At 37.7% G+C, this 23,086-nt stretch overlaps 1 protein-coding gene across 1 annotated transcript; it reads right to left on the bottom strand.

The window, feature by feature from the left end:
- Window positions 1-6,904: 6,904 nt before the first annotated feature.
- LOC137058851 (uncharacterized) lies at window positions 6,905-22,634 on the bottom strand. The gene is made up of 7 exons (XM_067432353.1): window positions 22,616-22,634; window positions 16,753-16,879; window positions 12,690-12,795; window positions 11,443-11,500; window positions 11,280-11,332; window positions 10,335-10,468; window positions 6,905-7,217 (listed from the first exon to the last, which is right to left on the bottom strand). Exons 1-7 carry the CDS (start codon window positions 22,632-22,634, stop codon window positions 6,905-6,907), a joined length of 810 nt encoding a protein of 269 aa, XP_067288454.1.
- Between the last annotated feature and the right edge of the window lie 452 nt (window positions 22,635-23,086).

Raw genomic sequence — 23,086 nt, 5'->3', positions numbered from 1 at the left:
AAAGTACCGGACCGATAAGCAGTATCGGTAAGAGTAGTAATACCGTTAAAACCTTAACGATACCCATCCCTACTTCCAACAGGACAACAACCCTAAGCACACAGCCAAGATAACAAAGGAGTGGCTACGGGACAACTCTGGCACCTTCTTCAGATCTGGAAGGTCACTATGGGCCTAATTCTGTGTCAACAAGTGATTTATGGACACGTGAATCTGATTAACTGACAATGTGTGGAAATTTACCATGACTGTGCATTTTTTCTGAGCCAATCATAATCATCCGCCTTGCAGTAATGATGTGGATAGACTTTAAAAACAGTATAACCATTGGAACAATTGTATGTATAATAGACGAGACTACAAACTCCTCATGAGACTTCATCAGCAGAAGGCGGCTTCTGCTGATGAAAATGCAAACTATTCTTCAGTAAGTTTTTCATTAATTGCACTCCTGACTCTTGGTCTTCATTTTCCGCTACTGGTCTTGGGTCCTAAACTGTTATCCCCTGACGCTGTGCACTGATGCTCCCCATCCAGCCTGAGGGAGCTTTAGAGGTCCTGCAAAGAAGAGCTTTGCTTGTAGCATCATACTCAAAAAGACTTGAGGCTGTAATTGGTGCCAAAGGTGCTTCAACAAAGTATTGAGCAAAGGCACATGTGACTTTTTTTTGTGCTTTTAATGGAAATACATTTGCAAAGAAGAAGAGTGCGGTTCCCAAAGTGCACTGCCATCCGGCCTTCCACCAGCCGAGTGAACTCCTCTAGGTGATGACGCTGGAAACCCTTCGATGGACAACTCTATCCATCCATCCATCCATCCATCCATCCATCCATCCATCCATCCGTCCATCCGTCCATCCATCCATCCATCCATCCATCCAGCCATCCATCCATCCATCCATCCATCCGTCCATCCGTCCATCCGTCCATCCATCCGTCCATCCATCCATCCATCCATCCGTCCATCCATCCATCCGTCCGTCCAGCCATCCATCCATCCATCCATCCATCCATCCATCCATCCGTCCAGCCATCCATCCGTCCGTCCGTCCAGCCATCCATCCATCCATCCATCCATCCATCCATCCATCCATCCATCCAGCCATCCATCCATCCATCCATCCATCCGTCCATTCATCCATCCATCCACCCATGTAATATTTCTTTCTATCTATCTGTCCGTCCGTCCGTCCATCTGTCTGTCTCTAAATAGCGATACAGAATTCACGCTACAATATCTATCCCGATATTTTAAGGCAAAATAAAGAACAGAGTTTTATTTATTTTACTATTATTAAAATATTATTATTATTATTATTATTCGTGTATTATTATCAGGACCCACAAATATTCCCCCCTTGCATTATTATAATTTTATTCAACATTATAGTCGTTTAATGTAATAACGTCACTGAAACTCCGTAAACGTCATTTTCCCCTCAAGCATTACTAATATAATGCTTTCAGTGCAGGCAGCCGCTCGTTTCAAGAAATATCTGCGTCCACACGAGATTAAGAAAACGGACTAAAAACGATGTAGTTTGCATGCCAGGCCAGAGTGTGGCGCTGTAATTCTGCCACAGAAATACACTAAAAACGGAGAAGAAGAGTTGTGGCTAGAAGGGGTATAGCAGTGGTCGGAGGTGAGACAAAATCTCACGATAAACTAACAATAAATACATTTGCTACTTAACAGATGTGTTTTATTAACGCCTACACCTACCCCAACCCAAAACACACCCTTTACAATAATGCAGATACGGTAATTAAATGACGCGATATTGATGTGCGCATGCCCAGTGCCCGTAGTTGTATCCCTCAACTCTTTCACCGTGCTGGACGTAGTGTGATGTCATATCTGGATCATATCTGTATTCGTTGAATCTGATTGATAGCCATGGTTTATTTAGGGTAACGTTTTCTTCTCCACGCTTGAGGACGTCACCGCTTTGCGCGCTCGTCATTCTTTAGCTCCACTTACACGATACGCCTCCAGCCGCTCGGTTTTTTTTCCGGAAAGACTCGGTACAGCCTATATTTCTTTTATAAATATAATAAAACTAAATACTTTTTCGATGATATGAAGGATGCAATACTACTCTATAGGTACTCAAGATTGACATAAGATTGACTGAAACTGAGTGTTCACCCCCCCTTTAAAATATTTTCTTTTGAGTTTAAAAGAAGAAAGAAACTCATACAGATTTGGGACAAATTGAGGGAGGGAAGGAGGGAGGGAGGTAGGTAGGTAGGTAGGTAGGTGGGTGGATAGATGGATGGATAGATAGATAGATAGATAGATAGATAGATAGATAGATAGATAGATAGGTAGAAGGATAGATAGAAGGATGGATAGAAGGATGGATGGATGGATGGATAGATAGATGGATGGAAGGATAGATAGAAGGATAGATAGATGGATGGATGGATGGATAGATAGAAGGATAGAAGGATAGATAGATAGATAGATAGATAGATAGATAGATAGATAGATAGATAGATAGATAGATAGATAGATAGATAGATAGATAGATAGATAGATAGATAGATAGATAGATAGATAGATAGATGGATGGATGGATGGATAGATAGAAGGATAGATAGATAGATAGATAGATAGATGGATGGAAGGATAGATAGAAGGATAGATAGATGGATGGATAGATTGGATAGATAGATAGATAGATAGATAGATAGATAGATAGATAGATAGATAGATAGATAGATAGATAGATAGATAGATAGATAGATAGATAGATAGTTGTCCATCGAAGGGTTTCCAAGCGAGGAGGAGTTCAGGATTTTACTCTCTGTCGCTTCTCTTCTTCTTTTCTCCTTCCATCTCCCCCTTTTCTCTCGCCTATAACCCTGGGTGCTGTTTTTTCTTCTTGGAGTCTGGAGAAGGCAGCAGAGCAGGTTTGGGTTCCTCAGAGATCCCTCATATATTATTTCTCCTTATAATCTTCGGTAGAGGCGGGCTGCGTGGCATCGGCCTTTTTTTCAACTGCAAAAGAGACGCAATATTTTAGTTAGCATCACATGTCACAATATTTGACAAGACAAAAGCACGGGGTGTGTAGTGCTGGTTCTGTGTGGCACTTACTATTACTAGTGGAGGAGGAGCAAAAGCTCTTTCCAGTGCTTTCAACTTGGCTTCTTTCCTTTTCCTCAAACTGTAAAGGAGGGAGATTATCAAGAGGTCACACAAAACATAAAATGATGATCATCACAGTAGCTTCATCACTGTGTGTCATGAAGACATGTATTTTTATATCTTACATGGGATCATAGGCTTCAAAAAGCTCCCGTTGTTTTCTGCGGCGTATCAAAAGTGGCACGTCTTCAGTCGTTTTTATAATCCACTTTTCTAAATCTGCCAGCATTGCGAATGGATAGGAAGGGCTGCAGAAACGGCCGAAGATCTCCTCGTAAAACTCTGAGAGCTTCTCAGATAACTCTCTGGTCTGGTGAGAAAAAGCAAATTTACAAGATCAGTCTTTTAATACATTTGGATGTGTGTGTGTGTGGTGCCGTGATGCTTTTAGATGGGCCATGATGTCTTACCTTCTTTCTTATAGCGGCTGGGTCATATTTGCACCCCTGCAGGTAATGAAGTTGCTCTTTCATTTGTCTAATGGCTTTACTGTTCATCACTTCCAGTTTTCTAATTTGGGCTATCTGCTCTCTAAAGTCGTCTATCTTCTCCTTTCTGCACAAAAACACAGAAGACAGAAAGATGGTCAAACACAGTTACTGTCTTCCCAGATTGAGAGTGTGTAGAAATCAAACACATGGTTGTGCACAAGAAACATACATCTTTTCCCTATCATCCTGATAGCTCTCGAGGACCCGCTCCTGGTCGTATATAAAGTTCATAGATTCCTCCGCTATATGGTCATCATGGGCACAGAAGACTTGACTGAAACAGTAATGGAGATGATTAAAAACAATAACTCAGTGTCTGGCAACCAAAACTGAAACAAATCAACATTATAGGGATACTCCACCGCTTTTACATATTAAACTATAGCTACGTTTCCACCACAGGAACTTTACCCAGGAACCAGGAACTTTGGGTGGTATTCGGTGTGTTTTGCCCGCAGGAACAGGGTCTAAATGAAGTTCCGGGTAAATATTTCCCCCTCCAAACGGCCCTGCTCACGAGGTAGTACTTTTTCAAAGTTCAAAGGCGGGACTTGGGCGCTGAACATGCTGATTGGTTGAGCTCATGCAGTATTTTCAGGAACTTTCGAGGGCATTTTATTTCATACGGCATTTTTAAATTTTTTGCTCTCTCTGTCTGATGGCGCGCGTTCGTCTCAGCCATCTCACGTGCAATGTCCGTAATAGCTGATAATAATATACATTGTCATTTTAAATTTAGCTTTACAAGCTTTCTGAATATGCCGCTCTTTTCTGTCGTTGTTAATTACCTCTTTAGTAAACCTATACATAACCAGCAAAAGCAGCACAGCTTGAATCTCTTCCATACTCGTTATTCATTTTTTACAGTCTATTTTTCACCATGCAAACGACCTGACCGATTACTTTTAAGTGTGTGTCCTTACATGACGTGACAGCGCGCGCCGCGCTCATGTTGACAAGAGAGGAAAGCTCATTTTTCTGAGGGGTATACTTTTTATTTCGTAAGTTATGAAGATAATGTTGGAGTAATGACAATGCCTATATTGCTCCATGCAGTTTTTACTTTAACTGCGCCTGACAGAAGAATTTTTTTCTTAGATGATTATTACACTTTACAACAGATAAATATCTTATATAATACTGTAGTAGTCCTGGTGGCCGTTAAGAGTTGCTATGGCTACAGTTAACACACTCCAGCTGCTGGAGAAAACAGCGTCGATATTTTTGATGCGGCAGACAAACTGCACGTGACAAAATGATTGCGATTGAAAGTCATCACATGTCAACACCAGATCGGTTTAGATAACGTCTCATGTAAACAGTCCACTAAATCTTTCAATCGGTACACGCAAAAATGATTACTGTCCGTCACTGACTTGGAGGAGCAGTCGCGCGCAGTCCTACATCACCGGACTAATCTGCCTAATCTTCACCGAACTTTAGATCGCGGTGGAAACGCAGACAGCTGCAGGTCTGGGGGGAGAGAAGTTCCTGTAAAAAAGTTCCTGGTACAAATTGTTCCGGGTAATTTTGGTGGAAACGGGGCTTATGTTAGTCCCTTAAGACGAGTTGATACTGTAGAGGAAATTAACTAAAGTGACTTTCCCCAGTGACCTCTTAGAAGAAAATGGCGTTTGTATATAATTGTGGAAAAGACTAAGACGAGTTGACACACACCTCTCTCGTCTCAGTGTGTGCTCTTAATCTCTCTGACGCGCGGTGACGATCTGATAGCATTTAGCTTAGCCCACTAAGCCCAGTTCATTCACTATGGTACCAAACAGAGATCAAGTTAGAAGCGCCCAAACTCCTCCACGTTTCCCTATTTAAATACAGTTACACCGATAGCTGAACGATCAAATATGGTGACACAAAATAAAACGTGATCTTTTCTAAGCGGATTAAAAATGAACTATAATGTATGGCGGAATAGCACTTCTGAGAGTACTTCGGCTCGGCGCAGTAAAAAGTCCCGGCTGAAAAATCCTCCCTCAAATCTCCTCCTCCGTCTCTCATTTCTGTCAATAGGAGGAGAGGATTTTTCAGGCATTACTTTTTACTGCGCCGAGTCGAAGTGGAGGAGTTTGGGCGCTTCTAACTTGATCTCTGTTTGGTACCATAGTAAATGAACTGGGCTTAGTGGGCTAAGCCAAATGCTATCAGATCGTCACCGCGCGTCAGAGAGATTAAGAGCACACACTCAGACGAGAGAGGTGTGTGTCAACTCGTCTTAGTTAAGGGAATAACAGTTTAATCTGAAAAAGCAGTGGAGTATCCCTTTAACAATGATGTAAAAGTAATTACGCTTTTGTGGCCTCTGGGTCAATCGGCTCTCTTTCAGGTGAAGTCTTTTCCTGGTCCTCAGACTTCACACAGATTTTAGAGCTGGAATAATGCAAAGTCATGGGGACTTCCGGCGCGTTTGTGAATGGGTTTGCATTGAGCTCTGCTCTTTCAAACTGAAAATAGTCCTGAATCTGGAGGGAGAATTACAAACCATCAGCTTGCTTGCGTGTTGCATTTGATCACACATCGCTGTGTGCTGACTTTACAACTTTACTGAGCCTTATTTTCATTTTAAAAATCATAACAACAAATACAGATTCTTTCAAGATTGCCAGAATTATTTGTGCATTATTCACCACTTCCAGCTGTCTCATGGGGTCTTTTATTTCAGCGTGTCTGCGGTCCAAGACCTTTTCAAACATTTCCTGGACCCAATCCGTCAGGCAGGAATATTGGATGAGCTGGTGCTTCATTTCTCTAACATGAAATTCCTGGAGAACACATGAATAGTCGAAAATATTAAAGTGTTAGTTCACCCAGAAATGTAAATTGTGTGATAATTTTGCCTCCTTTGGTTGGTCAGCCGTCAGATCGATTCAGGATTCGGATCGCGTGTCAAACTGATGAAATCATGTGACTTTGGTGATCCGAATCCTGAATCGATTCACTGATTCATCACCGTTCTAAACTTTGTTTTGAAATCGGCCATCACTATATAAGTCGTTATTTAGTTTTTTTTTTGTGCACTAAAACTATTCTGGCCTCTTCATAAATGATTGTAGAGCCGCTGTAGTGAGATGGGCTTTGTAACGACGTCTTTAGTGCCTTTATGGGTCTTGAGAGAGGAAATGACATTGGTGTCAATGAAGGCCTTTCTGAGCCATCGGATTTCAACACTAATATCTTCATCTGTGTGTGAAGATGAACGGAGGTCTGACGGCTGGCCAACCACAGGAGGAATTAATCACACAATTTACATTTCTGGGTGAACTAACCCTTCAAGAGACAGAACTGACATCAGTGTGTCTTTTTGTCGATGTAATTGTAAGTGTGTATTTACCAATTCTCTGATTTGATTATATAAAGCCGGTTTCTCCAGATTTTGCTCAGAGACCCTAGACTTTAACCACGACAGCTGAAAAAGTAACTCTTTGAAGTATTTTTTCATTTCCTCTATGTCTGCTTCCGGCTCTTCTTGCACTTTTTTCTGCTCTTCCAGAAAATGCACACTCCTCCAAACAGGTTCCTTGTCCCCTTCCTCAGACACTTCAGAGTCACACACTTCACTGAAACAGTAACAGAGATGGCCATGAATTGTAATGTTGTCAGAAGCAGAATCTTCACTGTGCATGTGCAATATATATATATATATAAATATTGCAAATGTACATATCGCAATATGCATATTGCAATGGCACGTAATATCTGAAAGATTTTAATAGGCTTCTTCAACATTGTGAAAAGTGTACGTTTTAGGTCAGCATATAACAACAGAAAATAGACTGAGCACACGACTCTTACTGTTACTTTTTACACGGCTCTGTGAAATTCTTGATTCTGATTGGTCAATCGCGCATTCCAGCGGTATGTTATTTCCAGATAACAACCGCTCATCCGGGTACTATGAGTTATCTTGACCGGCACTACTTCTATGCTTAACGCTGGCGCCATCTTGTGGCTTAAACAGCAATGGCTACAATGGAAGACTTCAAGGCAGGTTTCCTTTATAAAGTTTTTAATATAGATATTTTTCTTACACAAACGCATCGATTCGAATCAGAAGGCTCTATTAACCCATCGGAGTCGTGTGGAGCACGTTATTTGACGGACAGCTGCATTTTTTATGGACTTCAAAAACAACTACAACTACTGCTGGGATTAACGTTAGCCTGGACTTTTTAAATATAACTCTGATTGTATTTGTCTGACAGAAGAATGTCATAAACACCTATAATGACTTGAGGGTGAGTAAATCATAGGCTTGGTTTCATTTTTGGGTGAACTAACCCTTTCAGCATTCATTTTAACATTTAGCAGCAATAGATAAAGGCTTAAAGCAGTTGGAACTGTTTTTCTTCGCGGAAGCTTTGCGTAAGAGCTAATAAAATATTTAATCTCAAGACAATATTTTGTGTCTAATAATTATTTATTTGAGACTAGTAGCCGTGTAATAAGCGGGATAATGTCCACCCAGCCGGTTGTTATCTCAGAATAAACCCCTTCAGAGTGATGCTCCGCGTCGCCTCGGGGTCCTGATCACTCTGTCGGGGTTTATTCTGCGATAACAACCGGCTGGGTGGACATTATCCCTTACTTATCTGTCAACACACTTGATGAGTATTCATGTAAACTCAGTCGGTTATGCTTTAAGTGAACGATATCAGAAACAAATCCTGAACTCTGAAACATGACGAAATGAAATAAATCAGTGGGCCCTGTTTTAACGACCCGAAGCCCAGTTGTGTTTGCCCCATTGTGGATTCACTATTTACACGTAAACGGAAAGACTGAACGCTTATATTAATATCATTATATTAAATGACACAGAAATACTGCACTGTTGACTTCAGAGCAGGTGTGTGTTGGTCAATGATCAGTGGTTTTCAGTTCCTCACAATAGCAACGCTCCAACAATGCTCCTGGACACTCCTGGTCTAGACCAGACGCTCATGGGGGAAATTATATCATAGAAGAAAATTAATTTGAATCATTATGTATGAGAGTTTAACACATATTTTCCAAATGAAATAATATTATACATACAGAGAAGCATAATGGCCCGTCCATGACCTTAGAGGTCACTGTCCAGCTAAATGTCTAAATATAATGGCCTAGGCGTTAGGATGATGAAACGGGGTTATTTGTGTATGTGCTCGCAACTTTTACCACGTGAGTGGAAATTACAGAAGCAGCTAGTGCTGAGCTTGGAGGTCAGGGGAGGGTTAGGAATGGAAAAGAGTGTGTGTGCAAGAAAACAAATCTTAATAAAGACAATTGGCTAAGGTTGGTCATGTAGTGGAGTAAAAAGTACGATATTTGTCTTTCAAATGTAGTGGAGTAAAAGTCATAACTTTCCAGAAAAAATAATACTCCAGTAAAGTACAGATACTCAAAAAGTAAACTTAAGTACAGTACTCAAGTAAATGTGCTTAGTTACTGTCCACCTCTGTCAAAGACATTAGTTTATCAGTTAATCTGAGTAAGAATGAAATCAAGAGTATTATTAAGAAAAGGTTGAAGGAAAGATGGCAAAAACAATGGGATCACGAGAAGAAAGGTTGATGGTTTTACAGGATTCAAAGGAAAGGAGAAGAGATGAGAAGTGCAGGGAAAAACAGAAGAGAAGAGATAATAATATAAGTCTAAATAGTACACTTTATAAAGTGAATAAACATGATACAGGAAAGTGTGAATTTTGTGGGCAGAAGAAACAGTGGAACATACTGTCAGAAATATGAGACTGAAAGAAGGGTTTACAAAATCTAGAAAGAATAAAAATGTGATTTATATTAGGAGATATTTTACAAAATAACTCAGGAAATGAATGTTATAATTTTCTTTTTCAATATCTAAAAGTGGCTAATTTATGGACTCGAATATAAGGGAGGACGTGTCATTTTGTTCCACACTCCACACCAGTCGGTGGCGGTAAAACACCATTTCGTTGTTTGTCAACCGCCAAAAAAATTGAAGAAAAAGAAGAAGAAGAAGAAGAAGAAGAAGAAGACGACGACGACGTGGTAGGTTCAGTTTGAGAAACCACATGCTATCTGTTCTCCTTAATACTCCTGGTTTGAGAAACTTTGGGTTCGCTGCTCAACCAGGATTTTTGTTACCTGCCCTTGAGTGCTGGATTGGGAATTTGCTTTGGTGCAGCAGCCCAAGGATTTTATTCCTACCCTCACGGGTTACAACCAGAAGGATAAATATTTCCTTTCATCGATACCTTTTTGCAGATGAGACGGTTCCTTCTAAAGACTGTTCGCTTTGACAAGCCCCATTATTCTTCAACTGTATGGGACGTTTCACATGCATCCATCTACAGCATTATTTGTGTGTGATTTATCTAATGTTTGAGTGGTTATCAGCTTTGATGGTTTACGGGTGAATTGTTTCACCAGAAGATTCAATATATGCTGCAAAAGATTTTCCTTTTGTTGTCTTTTGTTGATGTATGCATACCCTGAACACTGTATCAAAAAGGGTAGTGTGCAAAATTGATTTCCCCGTCATTTTCTTTATCAGGCCTGGTTTGCAATAGCCTGGACTGTTATAACGTGGAGCTGGACGTGAACATGAGAACCGGGTCGAGCTGAAACCAGCAGAACATGATAGGGCCCAGTGTCTGGCAGCCCGAGCTATAAACGGAAACAAATCAACATTTAACAAAGATGTACACATACCTCTCTTTTGAACGGAGTCTGGGATCAGCCTCACGACTGGCCCGATCATTTTTTGCCTTCTGTCCACTTTCGGATGCGGCACTTTTCTCCAGATATTTATGCTGGGCCACTTTCATATGCGGTGGATACAGATTCTACACACAAATGAAAAACTTAATGCACACACTTTACAAGCAGTAGATATTTCATACGAGACCCTGGAGCATGAAAACAGTCCAGCGTCTCACGGGTTTATCTGTGGCACACTGCAAAAATTGCTTTTCTTACTCAGTATTTTTGTCGTTTCTTGTCTAAATATCTAAAAATTCTTACAGTAAGAAACATTTACTAGAGAAGTAAAAATTATCTTGTTTTGGGAAAAAATAACTCAAAATGAAGAGAGTTTTTGCTTAAAATAAGCAAAATAATGTTGATTTAAGATTATTTTTCTCACCCCATTGGCAGATTATTTCTCTTATTTTAAGCAAAAACTCTCTTCATTTTGAGTTATTTTTTCCCAAAACAAGACAATAACTTTTGCTTGTCTAGTAAATACTTCTTGTTTTAAGTATTTTTAGATGTTTGGACTAGAAACAAGACAAAAATACTGAGTAAGAAAAGCATTTTTTGCAGTGCAATATCCAACAATTCATTGTATGGATCCATTTTTCGTTTATGCCAAAATTCATTATGATATCAAGATCATGTTCCATGAAGACATTTTGTAAAATTGTATTATTAGTAATAATGTATCATAGTAATAATATTGCTACGGACTTCATTTGGACAAATTTAAAGGAGATTATCTCAGATTTTCATCTTGGCCAAATATTCATTATATAACAATATCAATGGAAAGCTTATTTCAATTTCATTAGGACTGGTTTTGTGATTCAGGGTCACATTTAAAAAAAAAATTCATATTCATTTGAACCGGAACAATCAGAATATATAAAATTCACTTACATCATAGTGGAATAGCTTTAAAGCACCGTACTTTGATGGGTCTGGATGCTGTCCTGCAAAAAACATCACATTTATTTCATGTTAATATGATTCTCATGAAGGAACTTATGCTTAACGTCACTTCATACTCAAGTGATATGTTTTGAATTCAAACGTTACAAACCGGTTTTGTAAGTGCCAAAGATGGGAGGAAGCATGACAGACTCCAGCGGATTGAGCTCCTGTTGATGATAAATGAGGATACACACATTAAGACTAATACAGGGCTTTCATGAAGGAACATTTCAGATCTTTTGAAGAGTAAAAGAAGAGTTAAGAGTTAAGTAACTGAAATGTAAAATGAAGGGAACACAACATCAGTGTGATCTCTAAATGTAGATGTTTAAGGAGAAACACTTCAGAGTTTGAGATATCGATCGCTTTTTAATTCATTTTACTAAAAACAAACTTGAATGGTTTTGTTCAGAACCACTACAATAAGGAAATAACTTCTACTGCTCCTTCTGATCACACTGCAGAAAGGGATTTCTCTTTTTCCAGCACAAATATCTAAATGCAGAAGAGTGTGTGTGTGTGTGTGTGTGTGTGTGTGTGTGTGTGTGTGTGTGTGTGTGTGTGTGTGTGTGTGTGTGTGTGTGTGTGTGTGTGTGTGTGTGTGTGTGTGTGTGTGTGTGTGTGTGTGTGTGTGTAGGCTGTGGGCACTTATGTACAAATTCAATGGATGTAATTCCTGCTCTCAATTAAATATTTTTAGTTTGTCCAATGAGTTAATTTTGCATTTTATTTCTAAATTTTATTTTTAAATTTTATTTTTTAAAGGCAAATTAAGTTGATAACAGTGTTCACCTTACATAATAAACTTTTATAAACTTAACATAACAATTAAGTAAACGGCACATATACATATTATAACAGTGACAAATCCAAATGATTTGTATTTACTCAAAGAAATTGTGCCAGCTTTACTTGAATTTTTTTGTTCATATAACTAGATTGTTATTTGTAAAAAATGCTCAGTATAGTTGTGAGCAACCTCGTACCACATATTCTCGAAAGTAAATCCAACAAGTCATTTTTTTGAGTGTACCTTTTGGGTTTTGTACCTTAGGGAACCGCCCCAGTGACAGCAATGTACCTTTTTTTCTGACAGTTCATCCCTAAAATGTATCTTGATTTAAACTTGTTTAGATATTTGTATTGGACAGGACATAAATACTGAGGAAGACAATCATTTTTGCAGTGCACACAACATTTAATCCCATGACTTTATGAATGTAAGACTTTCAGCTCTGATTTAAGATCATTTTAAGACTCACACAAGCCTTGGACATATAAGCGCAGGCTTAATATTAATAATGACCCATGATGGTTGAAAAAACAACACATTCAATAGTATGATAGCCTTCTTACCTTCACCACCAGAATCTTTTCCAGGTTAGTTTTAGGTGGTGGTTGTGGCCGCAGTCCAGGCTTGTCTGGGGTCCACACTGGCTGTTCGCTCTGAGCAGGCCTAAGTCTGCGAAATTTATACATTCTTAACTTTGTAATCACAACTTCGCAAAAAGTCTCAATCAGATGCTGATAGGAAGTCCGACACTGATCAGTGGCTGCAGATGCAGAAGCGCGTCCGCTCTTTAAGCCTCCAGCGCTGTGATGTCACTGATGGAACGCGCTCCTGTGATGTCACTGCAGGAGATTGTTTTGATTTAAAAACTGTTAATAAAGATGAATGAGTGCATGGCAGGGGTTTACAAACGTTACCATGCCAACGACCCTCAAATATGATGCACCTTTATGGGGGACCCCCTTAAATCCATCTATATATTTATCTACTTAACCTGTTAAGCTGACTTCCAAATTTTGAAAAAATCCTAAGAAATGCATACTCAGACTAAAACAAATACAGTTTGTGAATCCTTTGCACTAAAAGCATAATTATGGTCTCATTTGAAAGCAGACACCTAGCAGTTTACTGTAAAGTCAAAATGATAATATTTTTTATAATCAAAAAAAGCTATAAGCTTCAAAGTTTTGTAAAGTTATTAGAAATTTATTTGTATGAAATATCTTTATGAAAATAAAATTGAAGTGGGCCTTGGAGAAATCTAGAAATGCACTACAGCTAAAGCCACAAGTCTGACCATGTTATATTTCAGATCTGAAGATGATCAGTCTAAAACTCTGAATTTTATTAAACGTTTTGCAAGATCGTTTCATGTGATTTTATTTTGAGATATCGCTGAAATATAAACTGATGTTTATTGCCACATCTTCTCAGCTTTCATTCGCTATTTTGCCTCTATTGTTTAGAGGTGCAAACTGCCCCATTCAGTTTGTCTCCCCGGCACACATTCACACTTCTGCGGACTGGTTATGGCTCTAATTATTATTCTTTTGTCTGCATTATAATTACTAACGATTCTCTATTCAAACTGTTCTATTCAAACCTCATTTCTAAATCAAACCTCTCACTTTACCCTCACTGAGACTCTATCGAATGCATTTCGTCCAAATAAGCATTTCAGTAGTTTTACATTTAGAAAATGTTCATAAAAATAAAGTATTTACTCAGTGGCAGGTGCATCTCTAGGGCACGCTAGCATGTTAGCTTAGCACACCAGCAAAACAACAATTTATACGATTAAAATCATGTTTTATTCAAAACTTGCTTCATATCACTTTATAATTTATATGTAGAGTGTTTTATATAACAATATGTGGTCTCATGTAGCTTCGGGTCAAAAAAATTGACAGAAAATATACAATGCTAAAAGCTATGTGGAATAGCATTGCATTATAAATATCATCTATTATGAAACCACCCAACATGGCATAAAGAACACAGACCAACCATATATTGCCGCGATTGTGTGTTTATTGTCTTAAAACGTGTCTATCTGCATAAAATAGCGATCTAACGACCTCTGGAAGCTGTTTTGGAAATGTCAGATACTTCCTGAATGTCACATGGTGTGTCTGTTCTTCATGTGTTCCACATGTGGTGAATTTTCAGTAGTACAGCTTTCCAGCGCCCTCCGGCTGCCAGAATGAATTGAAAACACAGCATATCACAGTATACTGCGCTCATAATCATACATCCGCAGATTTTGGATAAAGATTGAATAAATAATACTTCTCTGTATAGAAATTTGACTCAAACATGTGAGAATCTATCAATATTTCTCCACATCTGCACACATTTGAAGTAAAAGCCCTGAGGGAAGTTGTTTTGTCGAGTGTATTCATGACGACCACAGAGGAGTATTTTATGAATGGGAGCAAATGACGCGCATATTACAATCAAAAGGTAGCGACGCCCAAGATCATATTCATAACTCCTGGCACATATTAACACATTACGGTCACTATAAGACTTTGAGAATAAAACAGAGGTAAAAAAATTAAACTTTAGTCTTAGATCTTTTTAATGATGTATAGTTTGTCAAGGTAATTACTCACACCTGATAGTAATTTTGAGCTAATTTAAGCAAAGAGAGCTTCAGCACGTCATCGTCCTCGTGGCGGTTATCAGGACTCCAAGACCATTTTTTGGGGATTTCCGCCTGGATTTGGCCGACCCAAATTGAAAGGCTTCCCATACACACACACAGTGGTCTACGTTCAAACTTTTGGTGTCATTTTAAAGGAGACCCTTTGAAGTTACATAAAACACTGCTAAAAGTCATAAACATGTAAGGAAATGTTGTCTAAACTGTAATAAACACCAAAAAGTAGGTGCTTTTTGATTTTTATAAATTAATTTTTGAAAGTGTGTAACTCAGGCCCTGTGAGCTCTAGGACCCTGCAGACAGTTTGGGCTGTTTCCACTAAATTACAGAAAATAGTGGGAAAAAGAAGTTTGTCTGTGTCATGTCAACACAGTCTCACCCCTACTCGTCAAATGTTGCCGAACGGTCAAGGGACCCTGACGTCAGCTGTTGACGCACAGGGTACCCCTAAATCGCCATTTTTCGACGTACTGGGTAATCCACTGATTTCAATGAGAAACCTAGGACGTCATAAACAGACGTGTTGGGCATGTGAATGTTATCGTCATGATGGAATTTATTGGGTTATAATTTTTCCATTATGACATGTTAGAGTGTGATTCTCAATTTAATCAGCCAGCACATTTATTTACGCTATGATACACGTTTGAAACAGCAGTCAAACCCCACCCCACCCTAAACCTACCCATTTGCGTATTATATGATATAAAACTCAGACTGTAACAGACAACAGGCACACTTTATTGAAGAAGTCCAACTATTCCGAGGCCAAACGATTGAATTGTGTGAAGAAAAGACCCAAAAGCAATCACCGTCTCTATCCGCGCCGCGCCCCGGCGTCACACTGAAGACGCCACAGGTAGACCCCTCGGCGTCACGCGATGGACGAACTGGGAACCCAATTGCTTTCAGTGGGAAACCTTTGGCGTCAACATTAGACGGCAATTCTATCGGTATAAAATCGCGCTGAAGAAGTCTCATTCAGAACACATCGCGATGTTTGGCATCATCACATGTGCCAGATGTTGGTGAGTAGTCATACATATTATGTCCTAATATTTGATATAAAGTATTTTCTGCTTGTCGTTATCGATCATGTTCAGTCCCTGCATTGTATCTGTCATCATCTCCACTGAGGCTTTGCATTTCTTTGCTTTCTAAATAAACAAACCATGTTGTATGACAAACCTAAAACAGAGCACTGCTATCAGTGTCTGGTTTATTACACAGATAAACACACAACATTTAAACATGTGAAAAAAATTCACTATTTCGAACATTTTAGATGATGATAATCCATGATTAAATTTATTGAAAATATTTATCATCACTAAATTTAGTGATTCAAACTAATGTAGTGAAAACAGTGACCATAGTTCTGAAATCTCAAAATATCACTAAAATCTCATTTGTTGTTAAAATTATTTTTTTAATGTTTTTTTGTTGTTGTGGAGTCCTTATATTATCATTAACATTAATAATCATTATGATTTATTTTGATTATTAGAATATTTGGTCTGGATTTAAAACAATAAAAAACATTTAAAACAAACAAAACAATGAAACCAGTTAAGCTATTAACCATTGTGAATAAGCAGTTTAAAACAATATTGTAACATGACTTAACAAAAATAAAAAAATGATAAATAAAACTATTCAAAAATATTGTAATGTTGTATAATTGTATTTAAGTTTAGGCTATACTATATAAATTACTGTTTTACTAATTCTTAGTATCCTTAATTGGTCATGTTATTTTGCATTTTAGGCTTATTTTATGTAGAAAGTATATGTATTCTGCACATGTACTGTATTTAAGTTATATTTCAGAGGTAGGATAATCACTGCGTTGTGATTGTGGAACTTTTCGGGCAAATCAATGAACACCTTTTTGAGGCTCTGTTATAAAGTACATACAAACAATATTACTTTACATTAAAAGCCAATGGTTAGTATGTTACTACCTTGAAAGCGATAACGAAGTTTCTTGTGATATTTGATGATAATGCCGTTCTGTCTGCTCTCGACGTTCTTCATGAAGTCGTAGCCGCACACGCGACCAAGCAAAGTCAGCGTAGCTCACAGCGCCACCTGCTGGTGAAAATGATCACTAAACTCTTGCTCCTGAAACCAGCAGCTGTGAGAGGCCGTTTCAGCATAAAAACATTCCAGGGTTACTCGTCGTAATTATATTTTTACTAGTAACAATTCAATTATAGAGCTCTTTAATTCAATTTTTACTAGTAACAATTATGATTATAGAGCTCTCTAATTCATTTATTACTAGTCATATGTCTCCATTGACTTCCATTCATTTTTAATTATAGAGCTCTGTAATTCAATTATTACTAGTAACAATTACAATTATAGAGCTCTGCAATTACACATATCCTTAATGTGTATTTTTACTAGTAATAAATCATTTGAAGAGCTCTGTAATTCAATTGTTACTAGTAATAAATCATTTGAAGAGCTCTGTAATTCAATTGTTACTAGTAATAAATCATTTGAAGAGCTCTGTAATTCAATTGTTACTAGTAATAAATCATTTGAAGAGCTCTGTAATTCAATTGTTACTAGTAATAAATCATTTGAAGAGCTCTGTAATTCAATTGTTACTAGTAATAAATCATTTGAAGAGCTCTGTAATTCAATTGTTACTAGTAACAATTGAATTAGAGAGCTCTAGGTCTAGGCCACATTATTTTATTAAAGGGTTAGCTCACCCAAAAAAATTTATTCTGTTAATTACTCACCTTAATGTTCTAAACCTGCAACCAGTGATGCCAGTAACGCGTTACTCTAATCTGACTACTTTTCTCCAGTAACGAGTAATCTAACGCGTTACTATTTCCAAACCAGTAATCAGATTAAAGTTATTTATCCAAGTCACTGTGAGTTACTATTTTAGTCATTTTCCTTCGTAAAAACCGACAGCTTATCAAAATTCTCAGCCCGAGTTCGGCTGAAGCCTGTTTTTTATTTTTATTTTATTATTTTTTTACATTGTTGCAGCCATTAAAATAGTTGAGTTTTGTTTTTAATGTCAAAGTAGTTATTTTTCGTTTCGTTTCTTTATTAACCTAATTTAGAAAAATGTTCAGAGCAATTTTTTGTTTGTTGAATTAAAGTTTATATAGGCAAGACAATTCAAGAGTTGGTTTGAGAGACTAGGCTATTAAACTTGCGGTTAACTCACTGGGTCGTCACATAAAAAAAAATGAAAACTTTAATTAAACAAACAAAAAATTGCTCTAAACATTTTTCTAAATGAACTTAAAGAAACAAAATGAAATATAACTACTTTGACATTAAAAACAAAGTAGGCTAGTTATTATACCACCACAAAGGCATTTTTGACGAGCTGAGGCAGGCTGATAGATTAGCCTACTGCTCGCAACGGCGCTCAAAAAACCCGAAACGGGCTACACAATCTAAAAAAAATGAATAAATAAAAAAGTACATGCAGGTTGTTTTATAGCCAACCTTACACTTCAGCAAAATTAATATAAATCCGATCTTCAATTCCCGCGGTATATGCTCATTTAACGGAGTTCACATCAAAGCAAAAGATTCCAGCATTTTATTCAGCAGCCCATTTCAAATTCAAAGATCGCGATATGAGAGAGAGAGAGAGCGACCTAAGCACTGGTAAGATCATTAGTCTCATTCATTTATATTGAAGATGATTGTGTTTTGTGTGACTTATTTTAAAGTTTCATTTACGGCCATTTGCGTTGGCTTGCTTTACTCATTTGCAGCGATGTTGCAGTAGCACCATCATCTATCTGACTACAACATAACACGCTCTCAAACATTTATTTTTTAATTATTTGCCAGGAGTAAAATTTACACATGTGGTTTAAACAACCAGATACATTTACATTTGTCCGGTTTAGTTTGAAATGCTTTCATGCACCTTCTGAATTGGTTTGTTTGAGTGATCGGAATTAAATACGTCTCGAAAGACTCTCGGAAGGCATTTAGGCCTACTCCTGGTCATTTCGCAATCAGATAGATAGGCCTACCTGGTCAGAGAAAACGAATGAAGGAACCAGTTGTAAAAAGGCCATAACTCCAGCAGCTGCACTGAAGAAACGGACTCTTTAACCCTGCGCGAGCCATATCTTGACAGTGGCGCAAGCTATCATGGTCTCATGTTGTTTCCACCAGCACATCTCATTGTTCATTTTAATTATTAAAATAAATATAAAACGAAGGAGAAGCCTAAAAAAAGGGGCGTAAAAAAAGTCGGGGCTCTCAGGCTCGGGCATAAACGCAATAAAGTGAGTGTTGCCAAAAACGGTTGTCATTTCTATTTGGAGGCGGCAGCGGTGTTGTCGGCAACTGCTGAATGTAACGAATAAAGTAACTTGTAATCTAACTTAGTTACTTCTAAAATCAAGTAATCTGTAAAGTAACTAAGTTACTTTTTAAAGGAGTAATCAGATTACTTTTTCAAAGTAACTGTGGCAACACTGCCTGCATCACAATTTCATCTTTGAAACACAAATGAAGATATTATTGATGAAATCAGAGAGATTTCTGTCCCTTCATTTCCAGCTACGCAACTGCCACTTTGAAACTTCAAAAACTTCATGAAGACACCGTAAAACTAATCCAAAGGAATCAAGCAGTTTAGTAAATTTTATTTTTCTTCTAAAGAAAGTTGATTAATGTTTATATGTGAATAAAAGTCTACATTAAAGGGTTAGTTCACCCAAAAATGAAAAATGTCATTAATTACTCACCCTCATGTCGTTCGACACTTGTAAGAACTTCGTTCATCTTCGGAACACAAATGAAGATATTTTAGTTGAAAGCTGATGGCTGAGAAAGGCTTCAGATAGGCCTCCATTGACATTCAGTACATTTACACTCACAAGAACCATAAAAGGCACTAAAAACATCATTACAAAGTCATACAGTAATTTCAAGAAGCCACGAGAATAGTTTTTGTGGGCAAAAAAATAATCTAAACGACTTTATCCACCAAGTTATTGTCTTCCGCGTAGGCCTCGGACGTGAACTCACGCAGCACCACGACACTTGCGCGAGAATATGACGCAGATCCGCCGTTCGGACACATGACTCAGAAGCGAGGAATTTTGTTTACAAGCAGAGGAAGGGAAAACATGCGTATCTAATCTGTTGAATTCTACACTGATAGTGCTTTAGGAAAAAGAAAAAGAAAACACTTTAAAAAAAGTTCCTCGCTTCTGGGTCATGTGTTCACGTCCGAGGCATAAGCGGAAGACAATAACTTGGTGGATAAAGTCGTTATTTTGATTATTTTTTTGCCCACAAAAACTATTCTCATCGCTTCGTGAAATTACTGTAGAGCCGCTGCAGTGAGATGGACTTTGTATCGACGTTTTTAGTGCCTTTATGGTTCTTGTGAGTGGGAATTGGGAACTGAATGCCAATGTAGACCTATCTGAAGCCTTTCTCAGCCATCAGCTTCCAACTAAAATATCTTCATTTGTGTTCCGAAGATGAATGAAGTTCTTACTGGTGCCGAACGACATGAGGGTGTGTAATTAATGACATATTTTTCATTTTTGGGTGAACCAACCCTTTAATCTATACATCACAAAGCAATCGAGTCTGTTCAGAATTTTGGACTAAACCACTCGGATTGGTTAATTTGGATTGGTTTTTGATCTCTTTATTAATTTTTGAAGCGTCAAAGTGGTAATTGCGTGGACTGCAAGTGGAGGGACAGAAAGTGCTTAACTTAAAAGTATTTTTGAGTTTGGAATGACATGACGGTGAGAAATTACAACAATTTTACACTTTTGGGTCAACTAAACCGTGAACTATTTGCAGTTTATTATCTTGAATTAACACAGAAGTGATTGATGTGTCATCATGAATCAATACACTCAATCAATCACCCAAGACACGTAAATTCCAGGTCTAAACAAAGGCAGATATTGTGTGGTTGCCCAGTAATGTGTTAATATTTCATGTTCATTTGTCATGTGTAAAAATTTGAACTGCACATAGAATAATATATAACGACACTTACGATTCTGGATTCATCTTCAGCGTTCTGTTGCTTTCCTGAAGGGCTTCCATCCCTCAGAAGAACAGTGTCATCAGACTCAGTTTACCATCTCACCAGAGGAGCTTCCTTCACTTGACACTGCAGGGGTCTGGGTCAAGTCTATTGAAAAGGGATTTAAAATATTTCCAAAATTCAGTAATGCACTACAATTTAAATGAGTGAAATATTTTGTAATTACCCTTAATTTTGATTATGCTGAGAGCTGTCTATAAGGCATGGGTGTCAAGTTGTAAAATTATTTATATTTAAGTTTAAATATTTATTTCATCTGATTATTAAATAAACTTATATAATTTAAATGATTATTGTGAGTAATAGGCAGAGGTGGGACAAAGTCATTGTTATGCAAGTCACAAGTAAGTCTCAAGTCTTTGCCCTCGAGTCCCGAGTCAAGTCGAGTCAAAGATGAAGCAAGTCTCGAGTCGAGTCAGAAGTCAAAGCCAACAAGTCTCAAGTCGAGTCCAAGTCCTACCATTTTAGTTTCGAGTCACTTCAAGTCATCTTACCACAGAAATAAAATTATACAAATCATGTATGTCTGTAAGATTTGTATTTATTTAAACCTCTTTTTATACAATGACATTAAGCAAATACAGTAAAAAAAGAAGAAAAAATAATTTTTTTTTTTTTAAATTTTCACAGAAAATGCTTGTATTTCAACAGCATATTGCACTAGAACAATGCACAGCAGCTTCAGTCCTGTACTGTACTGACCTCATATTGCAAAACAGTTCAACTTTCAAATAGACATGGGTCCTTTTAGCCTAAACTTAGGGCCATTATGGGAATATTGTTTAGCTTATTTTTGGTTTCATTTGGTTTACTTTAATAATTTAATTTATTCAATTATTTTGTTTTGCTATACTTTTTAAGCCAGCTTGCCATGGCCCCCCTAGCATCCCCTCGCGGCACCCAGGGGTCCCTGTCCCCGCTTTGAAAAGCACTGCTGTAAAGCATATGACTTCAGTTTCTGGAGGGAAAGGGCTTTCTTATGACTTTTGAAGCAGTGAAAACATTCTTAATATTGCATACACTGAAACTGAAATATTATCATCTACCGTAGTGTATAATAGACAATGAATATTAACACAACAACACTGATATGAGTAAAGAAAAGTTTCAAATACAACATTTGAGGCTATAAGGGATTTTCTGACATCTGTTTCATATTCTTCTCAGGTATGAAGAATACAGAGGGGTGGGGGGCCCAAAACAAGCCCAATATTATTATATTATTTATTATCATCAGTATAATGTATGATCAATAATTTATCAATAAGTGAGCCTGCAACATATTAAATTGTAATCTCTTGGAGTTTAAATAGCAAATACAGATGGGATTTTACAAAATTCTTCAAGTTGCAATAAAGACTGAAGAGAAGAGGTGGTAACTCCAGTCGGAGTTATTGCACACATATAAGGAGCAGTGGTGAACATGCACACTATAAACCGTAAAAAGGATAAGCCCTGCATCTCAATGTGCAATCTGCTCAAAATACTATTGAAAATTACTAATGTCATATAGCTACTATTTAGGATTAATATGCACTTTTTTTTACAGTCTATGATTGGGAGTTGGTGCCCAGGAAAACACTGGGAGCGCTACAATATAGCAACGTAAAAATACATTCAAACTATACCTACTGTTATTATTAGTAGTCTATACTTTTGTTTCTTTTTCTGTTTTGATAATAGCCTGTCATAATAAATAGCCTACATTATAAAAAATATTTTTAAAATTAAATTAGGTGGCTCACCTCCCCGTTTCCTCTCCATCTCTGTACATCTCTGCTGGTTGCATTGTTTGTAAAAAAATAAAAATAAAATGTATACGTCTATTTACGTCTACAAGCTATCATTACATGTATAACATCACATCACATGCCTGCACGTTGAACGCAATTTTCTTCAATGAAGGGAAGGAGGCGGGATGTATGAGGACGAATGACTACAGCACTTGTATCGTTGCACTATGGCTATTAGCTGTGAGAAGACAGTGTCAGGCAGAGGTGTGGACTCGAGTCATGTGACTTGGACTCGAGTCAGACTCGAGTCATGAATTTGATGACTTCGGACTCGACTCGACAAAATGTACAAAGACTTGCAACTCGACTTGGACTTTAACATCAATGACTCGTGACTTCACTTGGACTTGAGCCTTATGACTCGAGAAGACTTGCTACTTCCCATGAAAACCTGGGGTAATTTTTCTTTCACACGGCCGCGCC

Source organism: Pseudorasbora parva, chromosome 22, assembly GCF_024679245.1.
Source record: "Pseudorasbora parva isolate DD20220531a chromosome 22, ASM2467924v1, whole genome shotgun sequence".
Lineage (NCBI taxonomy): Eukaryota > Metazoa > Chordata > Actinopteri > Cypriniformes > Gobionidae > Pseudorasbora > Pseudorasbora parva.
Note: the sequence above shows the minus strand (reverse complement) of the source record. Positions and strands in the feature narration are given on the sequence as shown.